The sequence below is a fragment of the Lithobates pipiens genome, unplaced genomic scaffold (assembly GCF_037356315.1).
Source record: "Lithobates pipiens isolate NorthernLeopardFrog02 unplaced genomic scaffold, aLitPip1_a1.2 Scaffold_19, whole genome shotgun sequence".
In the NCBI taxonomy this organism is placed as follows: Eukaryota; Metazoa; Chordata; class Amphibia; order Anura; family Ranidae; genus Lithobates; species Lithobates pipiens.
Genome location: NW_027507764.1, coordinates 105,263,846 through 105,287,025, shown reverse-complemented (window position 1 = coordinate 105,287,025; position 23,180 = coordinate 105,263,846). Strand labels below are relative to the sequence as shown.

The window sequence follows — 23,180 nt, the reverse complement described above, 5'->3', positions numbered from 1 at the left end:
CCTAAACATACAGCCAGAGCTACAATAGAATGGTTTAGATCAAAGCATATTGAGGCCCGTACACACGCTCTGACTTTTTGACAACAAACATGCAAATTAGCTGTTTTAAGGCAACATCCAATTGTGTGTATGCTCCATCGGACAAAATTTTGGTTTTCATCGGACTTATGTTGGCTGTGCGAACGGACAAACTCTTTGACAACATAAGCTTTTCTTGCGATTTTTCCAGCCTTATATTTACATATGTGGGGAATATTGACTTAAAACTCCTCTCCAGGCAGTAAAAAACAAAAAAAAAAAAACCCTTGTTTCACAAATGTGGAGTTACCCTTTACATTTTTTTAAATGGTAGTAAACTAAAAAAAAAAAACCAACCTGGTTCCTTTGCAGTTTACAGTCATATGTATGCACCGCATACAAGCACATTATGACAGATTTACCTATAAAATGTGTCCCTCCAGCAGTGTGCTGTCACTGCTGACAGAGATACCATCTTCACCCCATCTTTCAGGTTCACATGCTCTGGCTGTTTGAATGGTGGAGCTACGTTTGAATGGATGGCACACTCGAGCAGTGTACACGCGTCAGTGATGCCACCGACTCTCACACATCTGAATATTTTGTAAATGGTGCATGTTTAGGAGTTATTCACTGTACCCTATATGTAAGCCTTATTTTTTGGCTTACCTGTAGGTACAAGTTAAAAAGCGGAGTTTACTATTACTTTAATAAAGTTTGGTAACTTTCCAGCCCTCAGTCTGGACTGGACAGTGAAGGAGCATCAGCAGACCTGTAAACTCATCCCTCTACCCTTGCTGTAAGCATATTTCTTGCCAAAACATGTGTACAGCAACATGACTGACTCTTAGCTGCTCCCCCTTCTCCCAGTTTGAATTTAAGTGGTTGTAAACCCTTACATATACCTGGCCCAGGTGATACACAGAGATGAAACAAATCCTCCTACAAGAGTTGTACCTGCTTATCTGCAGCCCTTTCTTCAATACATCTGTCCAACGTGCTGAATTTTAAAGCTTGTCTGAGGGTTCAGAAAAAAAGGGGGAGAATAGCTGAAGTTGAATCTGCAGAGCTCAGTGAAGAGAGCTCTGAGAGCTGATTGGAGGGTTGTTTATAAAAAATTACCAAAGTTTATTTAATACAAATCAATCATGAAAAAGACTAGGGCAAGAATACAAACATTTACATAAGTGGATGTGATTTAAAAAATGTCTCAGTAACCAACCAAACATACCAGAGTTCAAATTGAACCTACATGGACTGGGTTGGTAGTTAGACAAAAGGTGCTTGATGATTGATTTGTATTAAATAAACTTCGTTAATTTTTGAAACAATAGTACAACATGCCTGAAAAGTCAATTCTTTCCAATTCCTATATATACACATTTTAGGACGTGGCATAGTTTACCATTAATTGTGTTGTCCACACTGTCAATCTGTTGTGACAGCATTTATATGTCTATATGCATTTAAAACTAGTTTTATGATTTTTAATGAATACACAACTGTGTTATTTGGTGTTTATTATATTTGCTTAGAGTTCATCTTTAACAAAACAGTTGATTATATATGGGCTCTAGCCCCAGAACTTTTGTAGACCTAGCGACGCGCCTGTCTTCTAGTAGTTAGGTACATGTAGCTGGACTTGTCCTGTAAAGCTGAAGACATTTTAGCAATCATTCAAGTGTTTTTTGTTTTTTTTCTTTGCTGGAAAAGCTACTTGAATAAGTTGTGAAACTACTTCAGTTTTACAGAAGAAGTTCAGTTGAATGGGACGAACTACTGCTAGATACACAATGACCTGGATCAATAAGAACCTCAATATTTAAAATGAGAGAAAGTTGCATTTGCAATAGACATGATACTACTCAGCCAAGACAGCTGAGTACAACAGACAAACCTGGATCTTATAAGGGCTAAAGGATCAGTCAATGTTAGAAGGTAAATAAATAACTAAATTAAAATGACCAGTAAAAACGAGTTTACTCACAATGATAGAAATGATGATTGGTATCCTTATAACCCACCATGGGATGCTGTGCTCATTGGTATCCCAGCATCTACAACATATTGATGCAGAAAGAATATAAAAAAACAAATAACTAATGAGATTGTATTTTGTAAAAGATTACTTGTATCTCCCTGAGTAACTATTTCTAAATGGCTGAAGGCAGTGCATAAAGTGAGACTGGAAATTTTTGATGCAAGTGCTTTCTGTACTGACAATTTAAGTCTGGATATTAGGGCCAAAGTTAAGATTAGGGGATTATGGGTATTGACTCATTGAATTATTACAGTCAGTATCACTATCAGTTTGCTTTTTGCAGCCATATGCTACAATGTGAGGGAGGCCATACAGGAGTGGATAGGCCACTGAGTGTCTTTAGTGGCTCTACATTGTGTGTACACAACCATCCTGTTTGACATACCTCCTCTAGAGCACTGGAAAAGTTTTCCCCTTCTTGGGTTGTCCAAACATTATCAGGTCATTGTGAGCACAATTTGTGTATATGTGGGCCGTAACCCTTATCACTAGGGATGAGCCGTTCTTTCAGGAGTAGTGATTTAATAATGCTGAAAGTGAAACAATAAAAATAAAATATTCCTTTAAATATCATGCCTGGGGTGGCCTTAGTATGCTTGTAAAGTAGCGCATCTTTCCCATGTTTAGAACAGTACCACAGCAAAATTACATTTCTAAAGGAGAAAAATGTCATTTAAAACTGGTCGTGGCTGTAATGTATTGTCAGATCCAGGCAATATAGATAAAAATCAATGAAAAAAATGGCATAGGGTGCTCCCAAAATCCATACCAGACCCTTCAGGTCTGGTATGGATTTTAAGGGGAACCCCAAGTCAAAATGTAAAAAACATATCGTGGGGAGTCCCCGTCAAAGTACATAACAGACCACTATCCAAGCATGCAACCTGGTAAGCCGCAGGAAAGGGGGGGCAAAAGAGCGCCCCCCCCTTCCTGAACCATACCAGGTCACATGCCCTCAACATGGGGAGGGTATTTTGGGGTCCCAACCAAAACACCTTTTAAGCCATCTATCTGCAGGCTGGTAAAGTCGATCCATTGGGTCAGGTTTTTTCTGTGTGACTATAGCTGCCAACAGTGATCATTGTATTTTGACAGCTGGGAAAGCTCCCCATCCACCCATGGTTGAAGAAAAGAAAATTGTATAATGTATGGCTTGCTTAAGATTTAGGTATAGAAGGGATTTTTTTTGTAATTCCTTATTTATCCAAGTCAACAGAACCAAAAATACAATAGGACTTACACATGTCCAATATTAGGATCAGTAAAGTAAAGTCTTGCTGCATCTGATTATACAACAACACAAAAATTACCACTGCAAAGTTAATAACTGTAAAGATGATTGTTTAAAGAAGAGATGCCCAAAAGAAAGTGAACCAACATTACCCCACTGCTGAATTTATGAAGGTGTGTTGTCATTCGGGACATGAAGGAGTTGTTTTTTACTTTTTTGAGTCACTATCAGCTCCAGGTTCTTGGCATTGTAACCTAATGTACCAAGTCCATAACTGGAGTGGAGTGGGTAGACTAGCAGGGGGAAGCACAATTTTAATTAACTATATATTGTAGCACTTTTGCTATGTTCATATCTTATACAAGATTTATTTGCTATACATCTAAACCACATGTGTCAAACACAAGGCCCACAGGCTGAATATGGCCCACCAGACCATTTCATGTGGCCCTCACACCTCTCCTGCAGCTGCGCCTCCCTCCCCACCTTGTCTCAGCAGTTGGCAGCAGAGAGGAGGACAACTCCCCTACAGATCATATGCCCCTCTGTGCAGCCGCAGCATTCCTTCATCTTTGCCTCCCCTGGTCTCAGCATTCAGCCCACCGGTTGACTCCAGCCCCTCCTCTGGTCCTCCTCCTGCTCTTTCTGCTTCCCAGCTCTGCCCCCAACTTCTTCATGGCAGCAGCACAAGGTAAGCACTGATTGTATGTAAGGGTGGATCTGGACATCTGCTTATAATTATGAGAGTAATACAATTCTATGCCAGTTGAAAAAGAAGGTTGCATACCTCTGGTATTATCCACAAGAAACTTTATTGGAGACTGCTTAGACCAGGCATGTCCAAAGTCCGGCCCGCGTTCCGGTTTCGGACGGCTCGCCTAGTAATGTTGATATATATATCTTTTGTGGCCCCCAACGAATCCCAGAGGGCCGGAGGCCACAAAAGATAGATATGCTGGCTGCCATGGAGGGGGCGGGACGAGTGCCGTGCATACAGTATACAGGAGTATTTCCTGTTTACCCAGCGTCCTGTTTAAAAGGAAATCCTGCGCTGCCATTGGACAACTGTTTTGTCCATCATAGGAGGCGGGACTTTCAATTAAAGAGGCCGTCGATAAAAACAGGAGTTTCTCCAGTATGTCTGTCAGCGCTCATCCCGCCCCCCTCCCTGTCTCCTCCAAGGCTGCAGATGGACATGAATCAGGCTGCACTAATGGCAATGGTGAGTCTGCATTCATGTCAATGTGGGGGCTGCATTCATGTCAGTGTGGGGGCTGCATTCATGTCAATGTGGGGGCTGCATTCATGTCAGTGTGGGGGCTGCATTCATGGCAATACGGTGGGGGCTGCATTCATGTCAGTGTGGGGGCTGCATTCATGGCAATGGAGTGGGGGCTGCAGATGGGCACTGTTTAGGCTACATTGATGGGCACTGACCCTTATTTTGCTTCACAGTTCTTTATTTAAAATTTAAGATTTTTTTTCCTGAGACTTCCGTGGTATAAGCCGATTAAATACGGTATATCCAAATAACACACCCAAGCTCATCTATTCACCACACACAGCACAAAGGCAAGAGAAATCTTGTTGGGCCGTGTATTAGTGCTCGGACAAACACACTTAGAATGAATTTTAATGGTTTAAAGAATGTCAGGCAAAATGGTCGGCCCTCAAGCATGTTCACTTCATCAAATCTGGCCCTATTTGAAAAAAGTTTGGACACCCCTGGCTTAGACTGAACACCATGGCAGAACTATGTTCTGTCTGAACGGTGATGTACAACCCTATTTTTCAGACTTGCTTCATCTACTAGAGGAGTGTGAGTGGGCTGTGTGCCAGTCTGCACCTACTCTTTTGCAGATTAAGCCCTTGTACACACGATCGGAGATTCCGACAACCAAATCCGTCTGATTTTGTCCGACAGATTTTGTCCAAAACTGTTGTATACACACGGTCGGACGAAGTTGTCGGAAAATCCGATCGTTCAGAACGTGATGACGTTATTTTGTTACGACGGGACTACGTTCAGGCTAGTAGCCACTAGCTTTGATGTAGGAATTTGATCTGAGCATGCGTGGCACTTTGTCCGGAATTCTCTACACATGATCGGAGTATGTCCGATCGAAGCATTTTGTTGGAAAATATTTCCGGCAAGTTGGAAAATTTGGTCCAACGGATATTCTGACAGAAACAGTCTGATGCATACCACACACAGTCGGAATATCCGACAAAACGCTCTGATAGGACACATTCCGTCTTAAGTTATTACTAAAACCAGTAAAAAATCGAATGCAGAGGCATTTATTGTGATAAAGAGTAGATACATTTATATAGTCTTACAGATACAACTAGCCCTTTGGGGGCAACCATGATACTGATGTGACCCATGATGAAATTGTGTTTGACATCCCTGATCTAAACCGTTGTTAGAATTTGACTAGTGCTGCCTATTAACAATAAATGTATTTGCTAACTTTGGGGGGGGGGGGGGGGGTTACATTTAGCATTGAAAATGCTTTGTTATATCTATATACAGTATGTCACAAAAGTGAGTACACCCCTCATATTTTTGCAAATATTTTATTATATATTTTCATGTGACAACACTGAAAGAATGACACTTTGCTACAGGCAGCACTCATACATCTATTTCCCAAAGACAACCTCTGGACATGCACACTCAACTTCTTTGGTTTACCATGGCGAAGCCTGTTCTGAGGGAGGTTGTATATAGTCCTAACAGTGTTATGTAGAACTGACACACTCCCTGTCCATGGGTGACAATCCTGCTCAGTACGGTTGTCACATTAGAACAGGAAGTGAGATATTGCCAGGATCACCAGGTAAAAAAAGTGTGAAAAAACAAACCTAGTCACCACCACATCTAAGGACCCATAAGCTGTTTAGACATGATTTAACACTGTAGCAGAGGCACACTTCAGAGTAAATAAGTTTAAATGAAACCGAATGTTCCAAAAAAATCAACTAAGACATGCTTACCCAGTGTCCTCCAAATAAATTCTTGTCACAATCCACACAATAATACATATGGTGGGGATACCTAAAGAAATAAAAAAGTAAATAGGTAAAAGTCAGAGTATACAAAACCAAATGCAAATATGTATTTTCTGAACTGTAGAAACCATTTTCTGTAGTTGGGAAATATTACTCACAGGACTGCACAGGACCTTTAGTGAGTTTGTAAGATAGGCATCCCAGCTAAATTACTTATTGGTCTATACCAGGGATATGCAATTAGGGGACCTCCAGCTGTTGCAGAACTACAAGTCCCATGAGGCATAGCAAGACCCTGACAGCCACAAGCATGACACCCAGAGGCAGAGGCATGATGGGACTTGTAGTTTTGCAACAGCTGGAGGTCTGCTAATTGCATATCCCTGGTCTATACCTTTATTGGGCTAGTATAATTAACATAAGCAACCAGCAATGACTTTTTCCCCGCTATCCCCCCTATGCTCTGATCAGATGGGATTGTTGAAATTTCAAACAAAGCGTTTCTCTCCTGCTTTGTCTTTATTAACCCATCAAAGTTACTAGTTCACCTTCTACAAATGTTTATTTGTAAAAAAAACAACAACAACAAAAAAAAAAAACACAAAAAAAACAAAACCTGATATACATATAATGTACATTGTAGAAACGTTATAGGAAACACCAGTTTAAAAATGTGAATTTCTTAAAAATGTAAAAAGAATCCCCAATAAAATTAGCGTTTTCTTGTAAGCAGTTTTCCCCAAATAGTTTCAATTAACAAACATCAAAACTGGTTATTGTTACAAACAAATCCTGTTTTGCTTTTCCATCATCACTACATTGTCGAGACAGTGTGTCTGCCAATACATTCAGTTATATCTAACCTTTATAATATATACTGTAAAGCAAAGTATGACCTGGTAAAGCAATCTTACCCCATCCAATAAACAGGTATATAGTAAAATGTCTGTTTGGAGAGAAGATCACCACAAGAAGTGTATGTAGGTAAAGTCCTTCCACCAGTAACCAGTAGAAATTTGCTGTCACACAATAATGGACAAACACTAAAATAATCTTGCAGCCAACCTGTAACAGAAAAAGTCAACATTCATAGTGATCTGTACAATATAAAGAGAGTATGCAATGCATACGAAAGTATTTCTTCTACAATTGTTTTAAAATCCATCTATCCATAGTATATAGCCTAAAGGTTTTAATACCTGACATCAAACCTATATGACCTTTTGGACATTCCACTGTAAAACTATGAGCACTATTATGTATGGAGTTGCCCCCACCCACTTCTGCAGCTTTAACTGCCTTCACTCTTCTGGGATGGCTTTGCACAGGATTCTGGCGTGTGTCTGTAGGGAGACCTGTCCATTTGGCCAAAGAAAAACATTTGTAAGGTCAGCTACTATTGTTGGTTGAGAAGACCTGGCTTGCAATCAACAATCCAATTCATTCCAACAGTGTTAAAAGGCATTGAAGTCAGAAATCTGTGTAGGACACTCAAATTTCTACACACCTGAGTTGTCAAAGCATATCTTTATGGACTCATAAGAGTGCATAGAAGTGCAGTCATGGCAGAATTAAAAAGGTCTTCCTCACATTGTTGGCACAAGGTTGGAAGCCACTAATGTCTACAATGTCTTAGTATGCTGTAGCATTAACCCTTTACTGGCAAAACTTGAACTCAATAATTTGGAAGGTTGTCTCCATAGTTTTACCAATGTGGGTGTGATGCAGATGTTCCCACAAACCTTTGGCTATCTATCTATCTATCTATCTATTAATAAAGATTTACTTTAGTCTTTAGCAGTGGTTTTATTAATTAGCCTTGGCCATTACATTCTGAGGTTGAATGTGGCCAATAAAGACAGGAAGCATTGGCCTTTCTAATGCAACTTGGCCAGCAGACATTAAACTGCTTTCATTTTTCTAAATATATACAATCTGGATTCTCAGGATAACTCATAGTGGAGGCTGGGGCGGGCAGATGTGGTCAACCTATGAGTTCTTGCTCTGGCTAAACAATATCTGAATGCATAATACTGTATTTGAACTATGTGCTTTTCTACTAATATTGGCCCTTTATTGGAAAATTTGCTTTCTAAATGCTGTATCCTGGGCAAAAAACATCCTTGTTTACAGGCATTTTACATTAACCATTGACTCCATCACATGTAATGCAGAAAATGTAATTACCAGAGAGTCGGGACAGGAATGTGAACTGGAGTATAGAAAATCATCCTTCACTAATACAGAAATAGCTTTCAAAATAAATGAGAGAAACAAATTCAGATGAATGTAGTTCCTTGTACAATGCAGCTTTCTGAAATAAAAAAAATTAAAGAAAATAATCAAAACATTGCAATGGATGCATTCAAATACATTATCCTTGCTGATGTAGTATCTGCTGTCCTAAATGGTTGAGACCTCTTTATAATGATAGCATCGCAGGCATGGTCATAGTATATATAAGAATCAGCAAATGATGCCTAATAAAGATTGTTGAGATTGGGAAGAAATATTTCTTGCTTGAGATTTTCGCCTTTTTTTGCCCATCGCTGCTGCTAACAGATATACGTTTTTATGGTCCAATTCTTTGATATTATTTGTTAGGCAAACCGACTTCAATTTTATATAAATTACTTTACCTTGCTCCAAGGACAAATGGTATAAACAATTATTCCTGATAAGCAGACACTTTGAAACACATTGAGGTGGATTTACTAAAACGAGCGATTGCAAAATCAGGCGCAGCTGTGCATGGTAGAAAAAGGAATAAAATAACCACAAACAAAATCAAATTGATCATGAACTTGTAAAACACTTAAAGTGATATTAAAGTATAACTAAAGGCAAAACTTTGTTTTTCTTTTTTAGTTTTGGATAGAGTGGAGAGGGATTAGAACACCTGTACGTTTTTATTGTTGTCTGGGCCCCAATGGGGAGGATCACTGTCTATTCATACTTTTTACCATTATCACTGAAATTGAAAGTAAAAGAAATCAAAAATTTTGGGTTGTCCCTACAAAAGTAATATTGGGGAAATCTTCCAATAGGGACACTAGTTCTGGTGGCCTGAGGATCTCCAAGGAATTTCTTAATTTGCAGGAATTTCTTCTCACTTCCTCTTTGGCTATGGGACAAGAAGCAAAAGGGAAATCTCCATAATGGGACATAGATGGTGAAAAAAATTCTGATAGGGAGTATAACCCTACCGTACTCTATCCAAAATAAAAAAAAGCCTATAGTTCTTCTTTAACCGCTTCAGCCCCAGAAGGTTTTACCCCCTTCCCAAACAGAGCACTTTTTGCGTTTCGGCACTGCGTCGCTTTAACTGACAATTGTATGGTCGTGCGAAGTTGCACCCAAACAAAATTGACGCCCTTTTTTCCCCACAAATAGAGCTTCTTTGGTGGTATTTGATCACTTCTGCGGTTTTCATTTTTTCCGCTATAAACAAAAATAGCGACAATTTTTCTATAATAAATATCCCCCAAAAATATATAAAAAAAACGATTTTTTTCCTCAGTTTAGGCCTCCCCAGTGTATTCTTCTACATATTTTTGGTAAAAAAAAATCACAATAAGTGTATATTGATTGGTTTGCACAAAAGTTATAGCATCTACAAAATAGGGGATTGTTTTATGGCATTTTTAATTATTAATTTTTTATTAGTAATGGCGGCAATCTGTGACTTTTATTGGGACTGTGACATTATGGCCGACACATCGGACACTTTTGACACTATTTTGGGACCATTGTCATTTATACAGCGATCAGTGCTATAAAAATGCACTGATTACTGTGTAAATGACACTGACAGGGAAGGAATTAACCACTAGGGGGCGATGAAGGGGTTAAGTGTGTCCTAGGGAGTGATTCTAACTGTGGGGGGATGGGCTTCCACTCACATGACAGCAATCACTGCTCCTGATGACAGGGAGCAGTGATCTCTGTCATGTCACAAGGCAGAACGGGGAAATGCCTTGTTTACATAGGCACTTCCCCGTGACACAATCGCTGGGAGGCCGGGGGACATCGAGTACGCATGTCCCACGGGCACGGTCAAGCTGTACGCAGTGGGCGTGCGTGCCTGCTAGCCCCTCCATTTAAAGGGGACGTACAGGTACGCCCATTTGCCCACCACTGCCATTGTGCCGACGTATATAGGCGTGCAGCAGTCGGCAAGTGGTTAAAGGAATTTGTTTTTAATACAAAAACAAACATCTTATATTTACCTGTTCTGTGCAATAGTTTTGCACAGAGCAGCCCCAATCCTCCTCTTTTCAGGGCCCCAGCTGGCACTCCTTCTCCTCCTCTTCTCCAAGTGCCCCATAGCAAGCCACAGTTGTGCATGCTCACTCTCAAGCCCCACTCTGTGTGTCCATAAGCTCTTGTACACACGGTTGGAGATTCCGATGGAATGTGTCCGATCGGACCGTTTTGTCGGATATTCCGACTGTGTGTGGTCTACATCGCACTGTTTCTGTCGGAGTATCCGACGGACCAAGTTTTCCAACTTGTTGGTAAAATTTTCTGACAAAATGCTCCGATTGGACATACTCCGATCATGTGTAGAGAATTCCGATCGGACAAAGTGCCACGCATGCTCAGATCAAATTCCTACACCAAAGCTATTGGCTACTAGCGTGAACGTAGTTCCATCGTAACGAAATAACGTCATCACGTCGGATTTTCCGACAACTTTGTCTGAACGTGTGTATGCAACAGTTTCAGACAAAATCCGTTGGACAAAATCCGACGGATTTGGTTGTCGGAATCTCCGACCCTGTGTACAAGGGCTTAGACACACAGAACAGGGCTCGGACCTGCCTCACTCCCTCATCACTGGCTGTGATTGACAGCAGCGGGAGCCATTTGTTTCTCTTTTTGCGTCTCAGCCAGCTTTAGAACCACTTTAAGAGGACTATTATTGATGATGGAATAATGAAATCTACTCTAAAATGATGCTAGGAAACCCCTTCATTATTGGTGCTGGTAACATTTTGTCTTGTACCCTCTAACGTGAATTATCAAAAATGTTCTTAGGACTCAATTTGGGTTCAGATATCTGCCAGGAGGATTGAAGTAAATGGACCATATGCATACCCAGGGCTATACTGAATATAGCCTTTGCTGAGAACAATTATAAAGTCCTCCCCCGCTGGTACCTGTGCCCACTATATTTGCCATCATTTATACTGCTGTCACCAGGGAAAAATGCTCCACCTTTGGTGAATGTGCCCAAAATCTATTTTTACCGCACAACAAGGATCATAATGATAAACTCTGTCCCTGGTAACAATGTTCTCAGACACCACCACACTAACCTACTAAATGAGTCGATTGCTGACATCCCCATACACGCTCAGATACTCATTTTTTACATACTTCTGGCTGCTAAAATATTCATACTGAAGGCATGAGAACCTTCTGTAGTGAACATTATTGTGATTAAAAATAAAATTTCCTGGATAGCACTTCATGAAAAACTGGCCAGTATTTTACACGATATACAGACAAGGTTGGAGAATCTGGAATCCTTGGTTACATGATGTGCAATCTCCTGTTTATGCTTAATTCTGTGGGATAGATAGCAGGGGCAGGTTCCTAGCTAGGGGAAAGAACTATTTTCCTCTTTCATCTTTGTTCTCTTTTCTCTTTATGCTATTCTTCCTTTACTGTTGATCTTGGAACTCCCTTAACGTATATATGGCTCCCTCCAGGATATAATAGTTCCTGCTGATGGAGCAGTGACATACAGTTCACCCTAGAGAAGGATTTGAATAGACGATGATACCACTAGACTGACAGGCCCCTTTAGCCCTGTCACTGACTTTTTGCTACATAGCGAGATGACTTGTCGGGGCTCAGCTCCTAGTTTCCGTAACTCAATTTATTCATTATTTATTCATTGCTGTGTAATATCCCTATTTACTGTCAACTTCTGCATATTAGTGCCTTGTTGATGTAAAACTAAGCGATGTGTTTGTAATCTCCTATTTCTCTTTACTGAAAAGAATAAAACTCCCATTCCTTCTCTTACACTCTTGGACTTATCTCAGAACTTCCAAAGAGGGCACTGCATTATATGTGAGCAGCCTCACCCAAGCTCATTATTATTATTGATTGAACAAGTCGCTCATAAAATCAGTTATAAACAATAGGGGATCTACAGTATCATCCCCTATACAGTATCTCACAAGTGAGCACATCCCTCACATTTTTATAAATATTTTATTATATCTTTTCATGTGACAACACTGAAGAAATGATACTTTACTACAATGTAAAGTAGTGAGTGTAAACTAGCTGCCCCCTCAAAATAACTCAACACACAGATATTAACCCCTAAGTGAAAATGTCCAAATTGGGTCCAAAGTGTAACATTTTTGTGTGGCCACCATTATTTTCCAGCACTGCCTTAACCTTCTTAGGCATTGAGTTCACCAGTGTTTGAGGTTGTTATCATGTTGGAATACTGCCCTGTGGCCCAGTCTCTGAAGGGAGAGGATCCTGCTCTGCTGCAGTAAGTCACAGTACATGTTGGCATTCATGGTTACCTCACACTGTAGCTCCCCAGTGCCGGAAGCACTCATGCGGGCCCAGACCATGACACTCCCATGACCATGCTTGACTGTAGGCAAGACACACTTGTCTTTGTACTCCTCACCTGGTTGTCGCCATCCACACTTGACACCATCTGAACCAAATAAGCTTATCTTGGTCTCATCAGACCACAGGACATGGTTCCAGTAATCCATGTCCTTAGTCTGCTTGTCTTCAGCAAACTGTTTGTGGGCTTTTTTATGCATCTTCTTTAGAAGAGTCTTCCTCTGAGCACTGGCAGGCTGACCCACCACTCTTTCAACCTCTGCAGCAATGCTGCCAGCACTATGTTTATTTCCCAAAGACAACCTCTGGATATGAAGCTGAGCACGTGCACTCAACTTCTTTGGTCGACCATGGCGAGGCCTGTTCTGAGCGGAACCTGCCCTGTTAAACTGCTGTATGGTCTTGGCCACCGTGCTGCAGCTCAGTTTCAGGGTCTTGGCAAACTTCTTATAGCCTAGGCCATCTTTATGTAGAGCAACGATTCTTTTTTCAGACTTTCAAAGAGTTTTTTGCCATGAGGTGCCATGTTGAAATTCCAGTGACCAGTATGAGAGAGTGAGAAAGATAACCCCAAATTTAACACACCTGCTCTCCATTCACACCTGAGACCTTATAACACTAATGAGTTATGTGACACCGGGGAGGGAAAATGGCTAATTGGCCCCAATTTGGATATTTTCACTTAGGGGTGTACTCACATTTGTTGCCAGTGGTTTAGACATTAATGACTGTGTGTCAAGTTATTTTGAGGGGACAGCAAATTTACACTGTTATACACGCTGTATACCCACTACTTTACATTGTAGAAAAGTGTAATTTCTTCAGTGTTGTCACATGAAAAGATATAATATATAAATTAAAATATTTACAAAAATGAGAGGGGTGTACTCACTTTTGTGAGATACTGTATATGTGTTGAGCAATAAAAGATTGACATGGATCCTAGCCCTTGTCTACTCTGTCCACCCGAACAAAAAGGTTTTGGCTATACATACACTTTCATAATACTGTCCTAGTTGTGTTGACCAAAAGGACATGTGTTACATGGAAAGGCTTTTCAGGTCAAAAGCAAAAGAACTTATCTGCTCATTTCGCTTATGCTCAGTTAGTGTAAAATTTAATTGTTAACTTGCCTAGGGTGATTACCCCCTAGCAATGCTCTCTCATTTCACCCTTGAAGGTCACGATAATTCAGTGCAGACTAATATTGTCCCACAACAGAAATCACAGCTTTTTCATATTTCATTTGAAAAACAAACATTGGCATCAGATTAAACACAAAAAGAAAAAGAAACAGAGACTATCCAACAGGAATCCACACTGACACATTTAATTAGAAGGTTCTCATATCAATTTTATTTGTGTTCGGTAAAGCTTTTAAGGACTGTTTGAAGGAAACTACTGGCAGAGAAATGTGTTCTTGATCAAAAACTGAAAAGTAGCGGCCTCCTATAGTCCCACCTATAGTCCAACCTTCTAAAATACAACTATGGGGATTTAAAAGACCAAAGCTGCAAGCAAGTGAAGAAATGCTAAATTAATCTGTTATATAGGAATTTTACACATAGAAGTACTTCCCGTACCTCTACCTGGCCATCAGGTCTCCTCTGACTTTGGTGTTCCCTATGAGCATCAATTAAAAACAAACATCTTAAAGTGCATAATTTCCCTGACATTTCTGTGAACATCTTGAGAATTTTGAGAAGTTTTACTCTTGTGAAGAAATGCATTGCAGTGAATAAGAAAGGCAAACAAAGATAAAATATGCAAGTGTACTTACCTAAATAAACAAAGAATTGCACTTCCTATTGTGAGTGCTATGAGTGAAGCACTGTGACCAAATGTATAGATTGCTTTCACTATGATATAAAAAGACAGCTGCAAATAAAAATGAAAATAAATGAGTATGGTACTTACATGCACCTACAAGAATTTACATTATTTGAACAACAATTTAGAAGTACCATTTTACAGTTCTGCTTACTGGCTGTAATTGCTGCTATAGTCATAGGCTATCTGTTTCTGGGTGAGTGCTGGATCCAATGGGTATCCTGCATTAAAACCAGTAGGGGGTTATGTGTCAAGAATCCCCAACCCCTGTGTGATCACACATACATTAGTGCATGAGCTGAAATTCCAACAAAAATCAATTATTTTCTTTTTTGCTTACCATGTAACAAATAGGTGGCAAGAAAGGTGGGCTTTAAAACCCAACTGCTGCATATAAGCATGCATTGCGGCAGGTGGTCGTGTGCTGAGAGTGCACTCACCGAATGCTACCACAACAATGACCGAGCTGTTGCTTACAGCCTTTGGTTAAGGTTTCTGTTAAGGACCCTGTTGCACAGGCTCCCAATCATTTGACCGCTGTGAGATTCAATGACAGTGGTCACATGATACAGAAGCCACACCACCTCCCGAGCAATAAAGCCTGCTTAAAGGGCCATTGATTGGGAGATGGCGTTAAAGGTTTACGGCTTTCTGTTTCTAGGCCCATCTCAACATGCAAAAGGAAAAGTCACAGAAAACCATTCATATAAACTTTGTACTAACAACCCCCATTTTCATAGACTTACCTCCACGTTCCTGTTACAGCACTGTAGTGGAGACCAAATCTGACTGCACTCCAATATGCACCACAGATAGACCCAGTGCTATCAATAATGTAAAAGAACTGGTAAGATGTATGCCCTCCCTTACAATGCAATACAAGTCTGTGTGAGGACACTTGTGATGAGGTGTGCTGCTGTTTCTTAGCTCTACCAGCACAGAGCACTGCAGTGTGAGGGCAGAAAGAAGAATTTAAGGCTTACTTTTTCTACCTATTAACTAGTTAAGATGCACAGCAGTGAAAGTGGCTTATTTATACAGTATAAGTTTGTACCTAACCAGGGCCGGATTAACATAGGGGATATAGGAGCTGCAGCTTCAGGCCCCTTCCTTAAGAAAGGCCCAGCCCAGTGATGTGAGTGAGTCACTATTGCTGCGCAGCCCTTCCCTGTGTGTAGTATACACCTGATTGATATGTAAATTGTGGCAACATTGATATGTAAATCGTAGGTGGCATTAATAGGTAAATTGCGAACAGCATTGATATATAGTATCTCACAAAAGTGAGTACACCCCTCACATTTTTGTAAATATTTTATTATATCTTTTCATGTAACAACACCGTAGAAATTACACTTAGTTATTACAGCCATTATTGTCTAAACTGCTGGCAACAAAAGTGAATACATCCCTAAGTGAAAATGTCCAAATTGGGCCCAATTAGCCATTTTCCCTCCTCTGTGTCATTTGACACATTAATGTTGCAAGGTCTCAGCTGTGACTAGGGAGCAGGTGTGTTAAAGTGGTTGTAAACCCTTAATCTAGGCTTACCTGTAGGTCCAAGAAATATCTCCTAAACCTATACGGTTTAGGAGATATTTACCTGAAGACAGCCACCGCTGTCTACGGCGCAGGCGCACTGGGCAAGCCGCAGATCGCGGCGATATGCCGCGGTTGTCGGCTCCCGTGCGCATGCACGGGAGTGACGCATTCACTGCTCCGCCGAATCACAGTGCCTGAGCAGCGAGACCCACCAAGAAGATGGACGCTCAGAACTACAGGGGACAGCGGTGACTTTGCTGGCTCCTGTGTCAGGTAAGTGACACATAATGGACTACTATGCGATGCATAGTAGTCCATTATGCTTTACCTTTGCAGGGAGACAAAGAGAAAGTAAACCCATCAGGGTTTACTTCCTCTTTAAATTTGGTGTTATCGCTCTCTCTCTCTCATACTGGTCATTGGGAATTCAACATAGCACTGCATGTGCTCAGTGTCATATCCAGAGGTTGTCTTTAAAAAAGAAAAAAATTTGACAATATGAGTGCTTCCAGCATTGCTGCAGAGGTTAAAGGGGTGGGGGGGTCAGCCTGTCAGTGCTTAAACCATACGGTACACACTGCATCAAATTGGGCTGCATGGCTGTTGTCCCAGAAGGAAACCTCTTCTAAAGATGATGCACAAGAAAGCCCGCAAACAGTTTGCTGAAGACAAGCAGACTAAAGACATGGATTACTGGAACCATGTCCTGTGGTCTGATGAGGCCAAGATAAGCTTATTTGGTTCAGATGGTGTCAAGCATGTGGGGTGGGCAACCATGTGAGGAGTACAAAGACACGTGTGTCTTGCCTACAGTTAAGCATGGTGGTGGGAGTGTCATGGTCTGGGGCTGCATGAGTGCTGCCGGGAGTGAGGAGCTACAGTTCATTGAGGGAACCATGAATGCCAACATGTACTGTGACATACTGAAGCAGAGCATGATCCCCTCCCTTCGGTGACTGGGTTGCAAGGCAGTATTCCAACATGATAACGACCCCAAACACACCTCCAAGAAGACCACTGCCTTGCTAAAGAAGCTGAGGGTGAAGGTGATGGACTGGCCAAACCATGTCTCCAGACCTAAACCCTATTGAGCATCTGTGGGGCATCCTCAAATGGAAGGTGGAGAAGCGCAAGGTCTCTAACAGCCCCCAGCTCCGTGATATTGTCATGGAGAAGTAGAAGAGGACTCCATTGGCAACCTGTAAAGCTCTGGTGAACTCCATGCCCAAGAGGGTTAAGACAGTGCTGGAAAATAATGGTGGCCACACAACATATTGACACTTTGGGCCCAATTTGGACATTTTCACTTAGGGGTGTACTCACTTTTGTTGCCAGTGGTTTAGACATTAATGGCTGTGTGTTGAGTTATTTTGAGGGGACAGCAAATTTACACTGTTATACAAGTTGTACACTCACTACTTTACATTGTAGCAAAGTGTAATTTCTTCAGTGTTGTCACATGAAAACATATAATAAAATATGTACAAAAATGTCAGGGGTATACTCACTTTTGTGAAATACTGTATACAGTCAATTTTTTGAGTATTTATAGGAATGTCAAACTCCCTAAGCCCTGGTCCACCATCACCTTTGCTGAATGCTGCCAACATTGGGGATGTAAAACAAGCCCTGCCTGCCACAGTCACTGAGCCTGCTTTCGGCCTGTACTGCAAGGGTGAGCAAATGGTTGGGACAGGGAGTGTCCAGAGGTAAACAAACAGAGAAGGGATTACAGTTTGGAGGGCAAACATGATCAAAGGGAGGCTGGAGTGCAGAGATGAGCTTTCTTACCTCTCCGAGATGAGAGGTATGTGGAGTTAGGCAGAGATGAGGGGGTTTGGGGTGCAGGGTCAGTTTGGGGTGCAGAGGTTAGCATCAGGATTTAGAATGCACAAGTGTACTGAGAGGAGGTGGTTATAGATGCAGAGATTAGCAGAGAGGTAGGAAAGGGTCTGTCAATGTGACCCCATCCACAGTTTTCCATTGCGTGCTACGCTATGCCACATTACTATCCTACTAAGACTACCCAAGGCACCCTCTCTCTCTCTCTCACTCCCTCCTTCTTTCTCTCTCTCTCTCATCCCCACTCTCTCACCCCCACCCCCTCTCTCTCACTTTTTCTCTCTATGTCCCTCTCTCACCTGTCCCCCTCTCTCACTCTCCCATTCCCTCTCTCTCTCACCCTTGCTCTCTCTTTCACCCCCCCCCACCCTCCTCTATTGCTCAGCCATTCACAGGAAGCTCTGTATTTTATCAATGAATACTGGGCTTCCTATAATTGGCTGGGGTGGAGGTGGGTGGATGACATTGCAATCTCCACCTCAGCCAATCAGAGGAAGCCTTGTGTTCATTGATAACATGCAAAGCTTACTGTGAATGGCTGGTTCAAATAAACTATTTAAAGTCACAGGATATTTGGTTATTTGGAGTTAGGCTAAAGCAAGCCATACGTTATACAATTTTCTTTCCTTCATCTGTGACCATTATTCATTTCTAGTTTTGCACAACTGAGATAACACAGATAATACAATGTGCTGCAAAAATAAATAAAAAATTACAGTGCACGTTAATGTGTACACCAGGCATCACTAAATGGTGAACGACGGTTCGGATTTGCCATCGGTCACTGTCCTATCCCTACCATCATGGCTGCGCAATTTGGGAGCTAGGTTTTCCCCCCACCCTCTTCTGCTGTGATTCTCACTGCAGACTGGAGAGTGCTAGGCACAACAGAACTGGATGGAGGGCAGTAGCAGGAGGAACTGTCTAAGTTTTCATATGAAAAGACAAGTAACTCATAGCTAGGACCTCCCTGCATCCTAGCAACCAATCACCGGCTTCTTAATATTAAAAGTTATCTCCAGCAGCTCCCACCCTCCATTCCAGTGTTGCTGTGCCACCCGCTCTCCACTCTGTATCCCTGTAAGTTAGGAGAGTGAAGGGGGCTAGGGCAGAGCTGTGAAGGATGGGAGGGCAGAGCTGTGAAGGATGGGAGGGCGGGGGGCTGTGAGGGAGGGGTGTTAAGGGGCAAAGGAGGACACTAGTGTGGGGGGGGGGGGTGTTAAGGGGGAAAAGGAGGACACTAGTGTGGGGGGGGGAGTGGGAAGGGGAAAAAGAGGACACCACTATGGGGTGGGGGGGTGAAAGGGGAAAAAGAGGACACTACTGTGGGGAGTGATGTGAGTGGGCCACTATTGTGGTGGGGGGGTTGAAGGGGGCAAAGAGGGACACCACTGTGGAGAGTGATGTTAAGGGGGCAAAGGACGACACTACTGTAAAGCGCGATGTGAAGGGGGCCAAAAGGTGGACATTACTGTGTGCGGGGGTGTTTCTGTGAAGGGGGGTTGAGGACACTGCTGTGAAGGGGAAACTGTGATGTGAAGTAGGGGACTGTGATGTAAGGCTTCGTTCACATATGCTTTGGTGGGGTTCGGTGTGTCCCTGTTCACTGATTCAGGTGTGAATCAGGTCCAAAATTTTGCCTGAATTCCCACCTGAATCGGAAACCAAAGACACACAGGACCGTGGCTGCTGCAGAGCTGTGTGAACCGGGACCATTGAGAGCTGGTCAAACTCTCCTTTTATGCGAATTGGATGCAGGGAAACTCACATTCAATTCCCATATGTGTGAACCCGGCCCAAAGGAGAGACTGAGGACACTGTTATAAGAATGTCAGGGACACGAAAGAATAAAATAGAGAAGTGGCCCCATGGAATTGTCACCCCTAACGCCCATTTGTTTTTTAAATAAATTTTACTCTTAGGACTATGAGGACTATGGTGATTATTAAGTACATGACTCTCTTTGGCTGCTTTGCTGGTTCTCTCTGGTTTGTGTTTCAGGTGACAAGATGACTGCGGTTGCTAGGAAGATTTACCTCAGCTACTGAGCACTAGATTTGTGACAAATCTTTTGGCGGGAAACACCTAGCCAATGAATGTAACCTTTTACTTATATCTTCTCCTGTCACTGGACGGAGTCAGCATTTACCTCAGGTCTGTCAGCTGGACTCACCTGTGCATTCTCCTCAGCCTACCTTTTGGATCTTTTGACCTGCTCTTCCACCATTCCTCCCCATTGTTATTTCCCCTCCTCTCGGCCCCTCTTTATGTGGGCAATGTTGCCCACTTTGTGGGTGGACAGTGGTTGGTATGCTGTTACTTGACTGGAATAAGATATTGCTGCTTGAGTCTTAGTGACTAAGCATGTTGGTCTGTTATTGGTTAACAACAGTTCTGATTGATATTGAAGGTCTATCTTTTTGAGTAATAGACATGTGCACAACAAAAAAATTTGTTTGGTTTCTTTACGTTGCCGTTGATTCGTAACGATTCGTAATTTCGTAAGACGCAAGTTTTATATTCAGACTCGTTCGTATTTTTGTAACAGTTACATTTTCTTTGATACGAAATGATTCATAATTCCGTTAGTCTAATTTTCTTTGATTCAAAATTTGTTATTTTGTTAGATAATGATTTTTTTGTTTATTCGGTACACTACTCGTAATTTAGTAAATGTTACTTTTGTGAGATTGCCTTTTTCGTTGATTTGTACTTTCGTAGGAAATAAAGAATAATCCTATGCTTGCTTTTCTAATAAATCCTGTACTTACTCCAGTTCACTCCCTCAGTCACGAGACCTGACTCAGTCTCCTCCTCAACTGAATCTAAAAAGATTGAGGAATGCAGCGTGTCTCAAAATAGATAAGCCACATTGGCTAAAGATATTAAGATACATCACTCACTAATACACTGTCCATTCGAAAGAACGATTCAACAACACGAAGAAATTAAATTATGAATAGATGAAGAAATTAAATTACAAACACACGACTGAAATTACGAAATTACGAACAGACAAAGGATTGAAACTACGAACATAAATATTAAGATACACTTAGCCCTTGTACACACGGTTGGACAATCCGTCGGAATGTGTCCTATCGGACCGTGTTGTCGGATAATCCGACTGTGTGTGGTATGCATCGGACTGATTCCTTCGGAATATCCGTCGAACCCAATTTTCCAACATGTTGGAAATATTTTCCGACCAACTGGTTCGATCGGACATACTCCGATCATGTGTAGAGAATTTTGATCGGACCAAGTGCCACGCATGCTCAGATCAAATTCCTACATCAAAGCTATTGGCTACTAGTCCCATCGTAACGAAATTATGTCATCACGTTCTGAATGATCAGATTTTTCGACAACTTAGTCCAACCGTGTGTATGCAACAGTTCCGGACAAGATCAGACGGGCAAAATCCGACGGACAAAATCCGACGGATTTGGTTGGCAGAATGTCCGACCGTGTGTACAGGGGCTTACACTGTCCATTCAAAAGAACGATTCAAGAACACGAACAAATGAAATTATGGACAGAATCCGACGGACAAAATCCGACGGATTTGGTTGTCGAAATGTCCGACCGTGTGTACAAGGGCTTACAGAAGTCTGAATCTCATGTTTGTGCAATGCCTCATAGCCTTCACATCACAACCCCCCTTCTATATTCCAATTGCATGAGATTGTACACCCCATCAACACCCATCATACCATAAGAATATACCTAAAATATAAAATAAACACAAAACAAGGATTGTGGAAAAGTTTAGGCCATAGCCCCTTTATTGGGTTTAAAACTATTTTAATAATGAAATGAACTTTAAACTTTAATACAAAACAGAACCGCTGTTAACCAGTTGGTCGGAAAATATTTCCAACAAGTTGGAAAATTGGGTCCGACGGATATTCCGACGGAATCAGTCCGATGCATACCACACACAGTCGGATTATCCGACAACACGGTCCGATAGGACACATTATGATGGATTCTCCGACCGTGTGTACAAGGGCTAAGAGGTATGAACATTTTCTTGACAGGACCTCAATTTTAATTCAATACCCCTGGTGTACACGATACCTATGTATTTTCAGACATGTGTGAATACACTATCCAAATTTATTTATTCATCAGTTTATTACCTGCAGCTGAAAAAGTAAGTTAGTGACAGCTGATTTGTATATACGGAGCTACAGGATATTTCAACTTAAACATTTAAGAATGTTACCAGAAGGATTTGCAAAAGTGTACTTCCTCCTAAGTATCCCTATTAGCTGTATTATGTGATTCTCAGGAAAATGTATATCACTCACTGACATGACATGCAGTTCCTTAATATATAAACCAGGAAACAGCTTTCTGTCTTGCTGGAGTTCAGTTTTCAGACTACAAACAGTAATCAGCCGTGTTATTATTAGAATGGAATCTCCATATTTATTTCAGAACATTCTTAGGATGGCAGCAATGCATTTAGGGCACTGGATGTCCGGACAATCCATTTCTCATGTCAGAGCGATTGCAGCAAGATTACCATACACTTTTATATCAAGCTTCTGTATTTTTGCTTAGTGCCCTAATTAAACAAGCTTGGCGCCTCGTCTTGTGTGATGTTTATAAAGTGTAATTAGGCTCCATCAAATCCTGTAGTTTCTCCTCATATGAATAAACACTATATTAAACCTCCCCTGTTTGTCTGTGACAAAATATCATTTTCTTCTCATATGTCACTCGTAGATCCATTGCTCAATAACAGACTGAGAAGGAAAAGTAAAGTGTGTATATTTGTAGCCCATGCTGTGGATATTTTAGGTTAATGGTGAAATCTATCACTATGCGACATAAACAAAGGGATCGTATCTTGCATCAGGTTAATGCATGATAGAAGACAATACTCCCTCTTGTAAAACTACTAGCGGGCACCTCAAGGGTCTACAACAAAAACCTGCTCTGTGTGAGCGAGTAGCTAAATATACAAAAAATACATATGTAAAAGTACTCTTGACAGCACAGGAAATTAGATATTTTCCTTTGAGTAACTGCAGCCTTTTTTAG

The 23,180-nt window shown here is 41.4% G+C and overlaps 1 protein-coding gene across 1 annotated transcript in view; it reads right to left on the bottom strand.

Moving 5' to 3' along the window:
• Nucleotides 1-23,180, bottom strand: part of VIPR2 (vasoactive intestinal peptide receptor 2) — a 169,258-nt gene that overhangs the window by 10,254 nt on the left and 135,824 nt on the right. The window contains exons 5-9 of the mRNA XM_077491134.1: nt 14,692-14,789; nt 8,493-8,619; nt 7,220-7,370; nt 6,291-6,351; nt 2,006-2,075 (exon numbers count right to left, since the gene is read on the bottom strand). Of these exons, the coding sequence (XP_077347260.1) occupies nt 2,006-2,075; nt 6,291-6,351; nt 7,220-7,370; nt 8,493-8,619; nt 14,692-14,789 (507 nt within the window). The remainder of the gene's footprint in view (nt 1-2,005; nt 2,076-6,290; nt 6,352-7,219; nt 7,371-8,492; nt 8,620-14,691; nt 14,790-23,180) is intronic.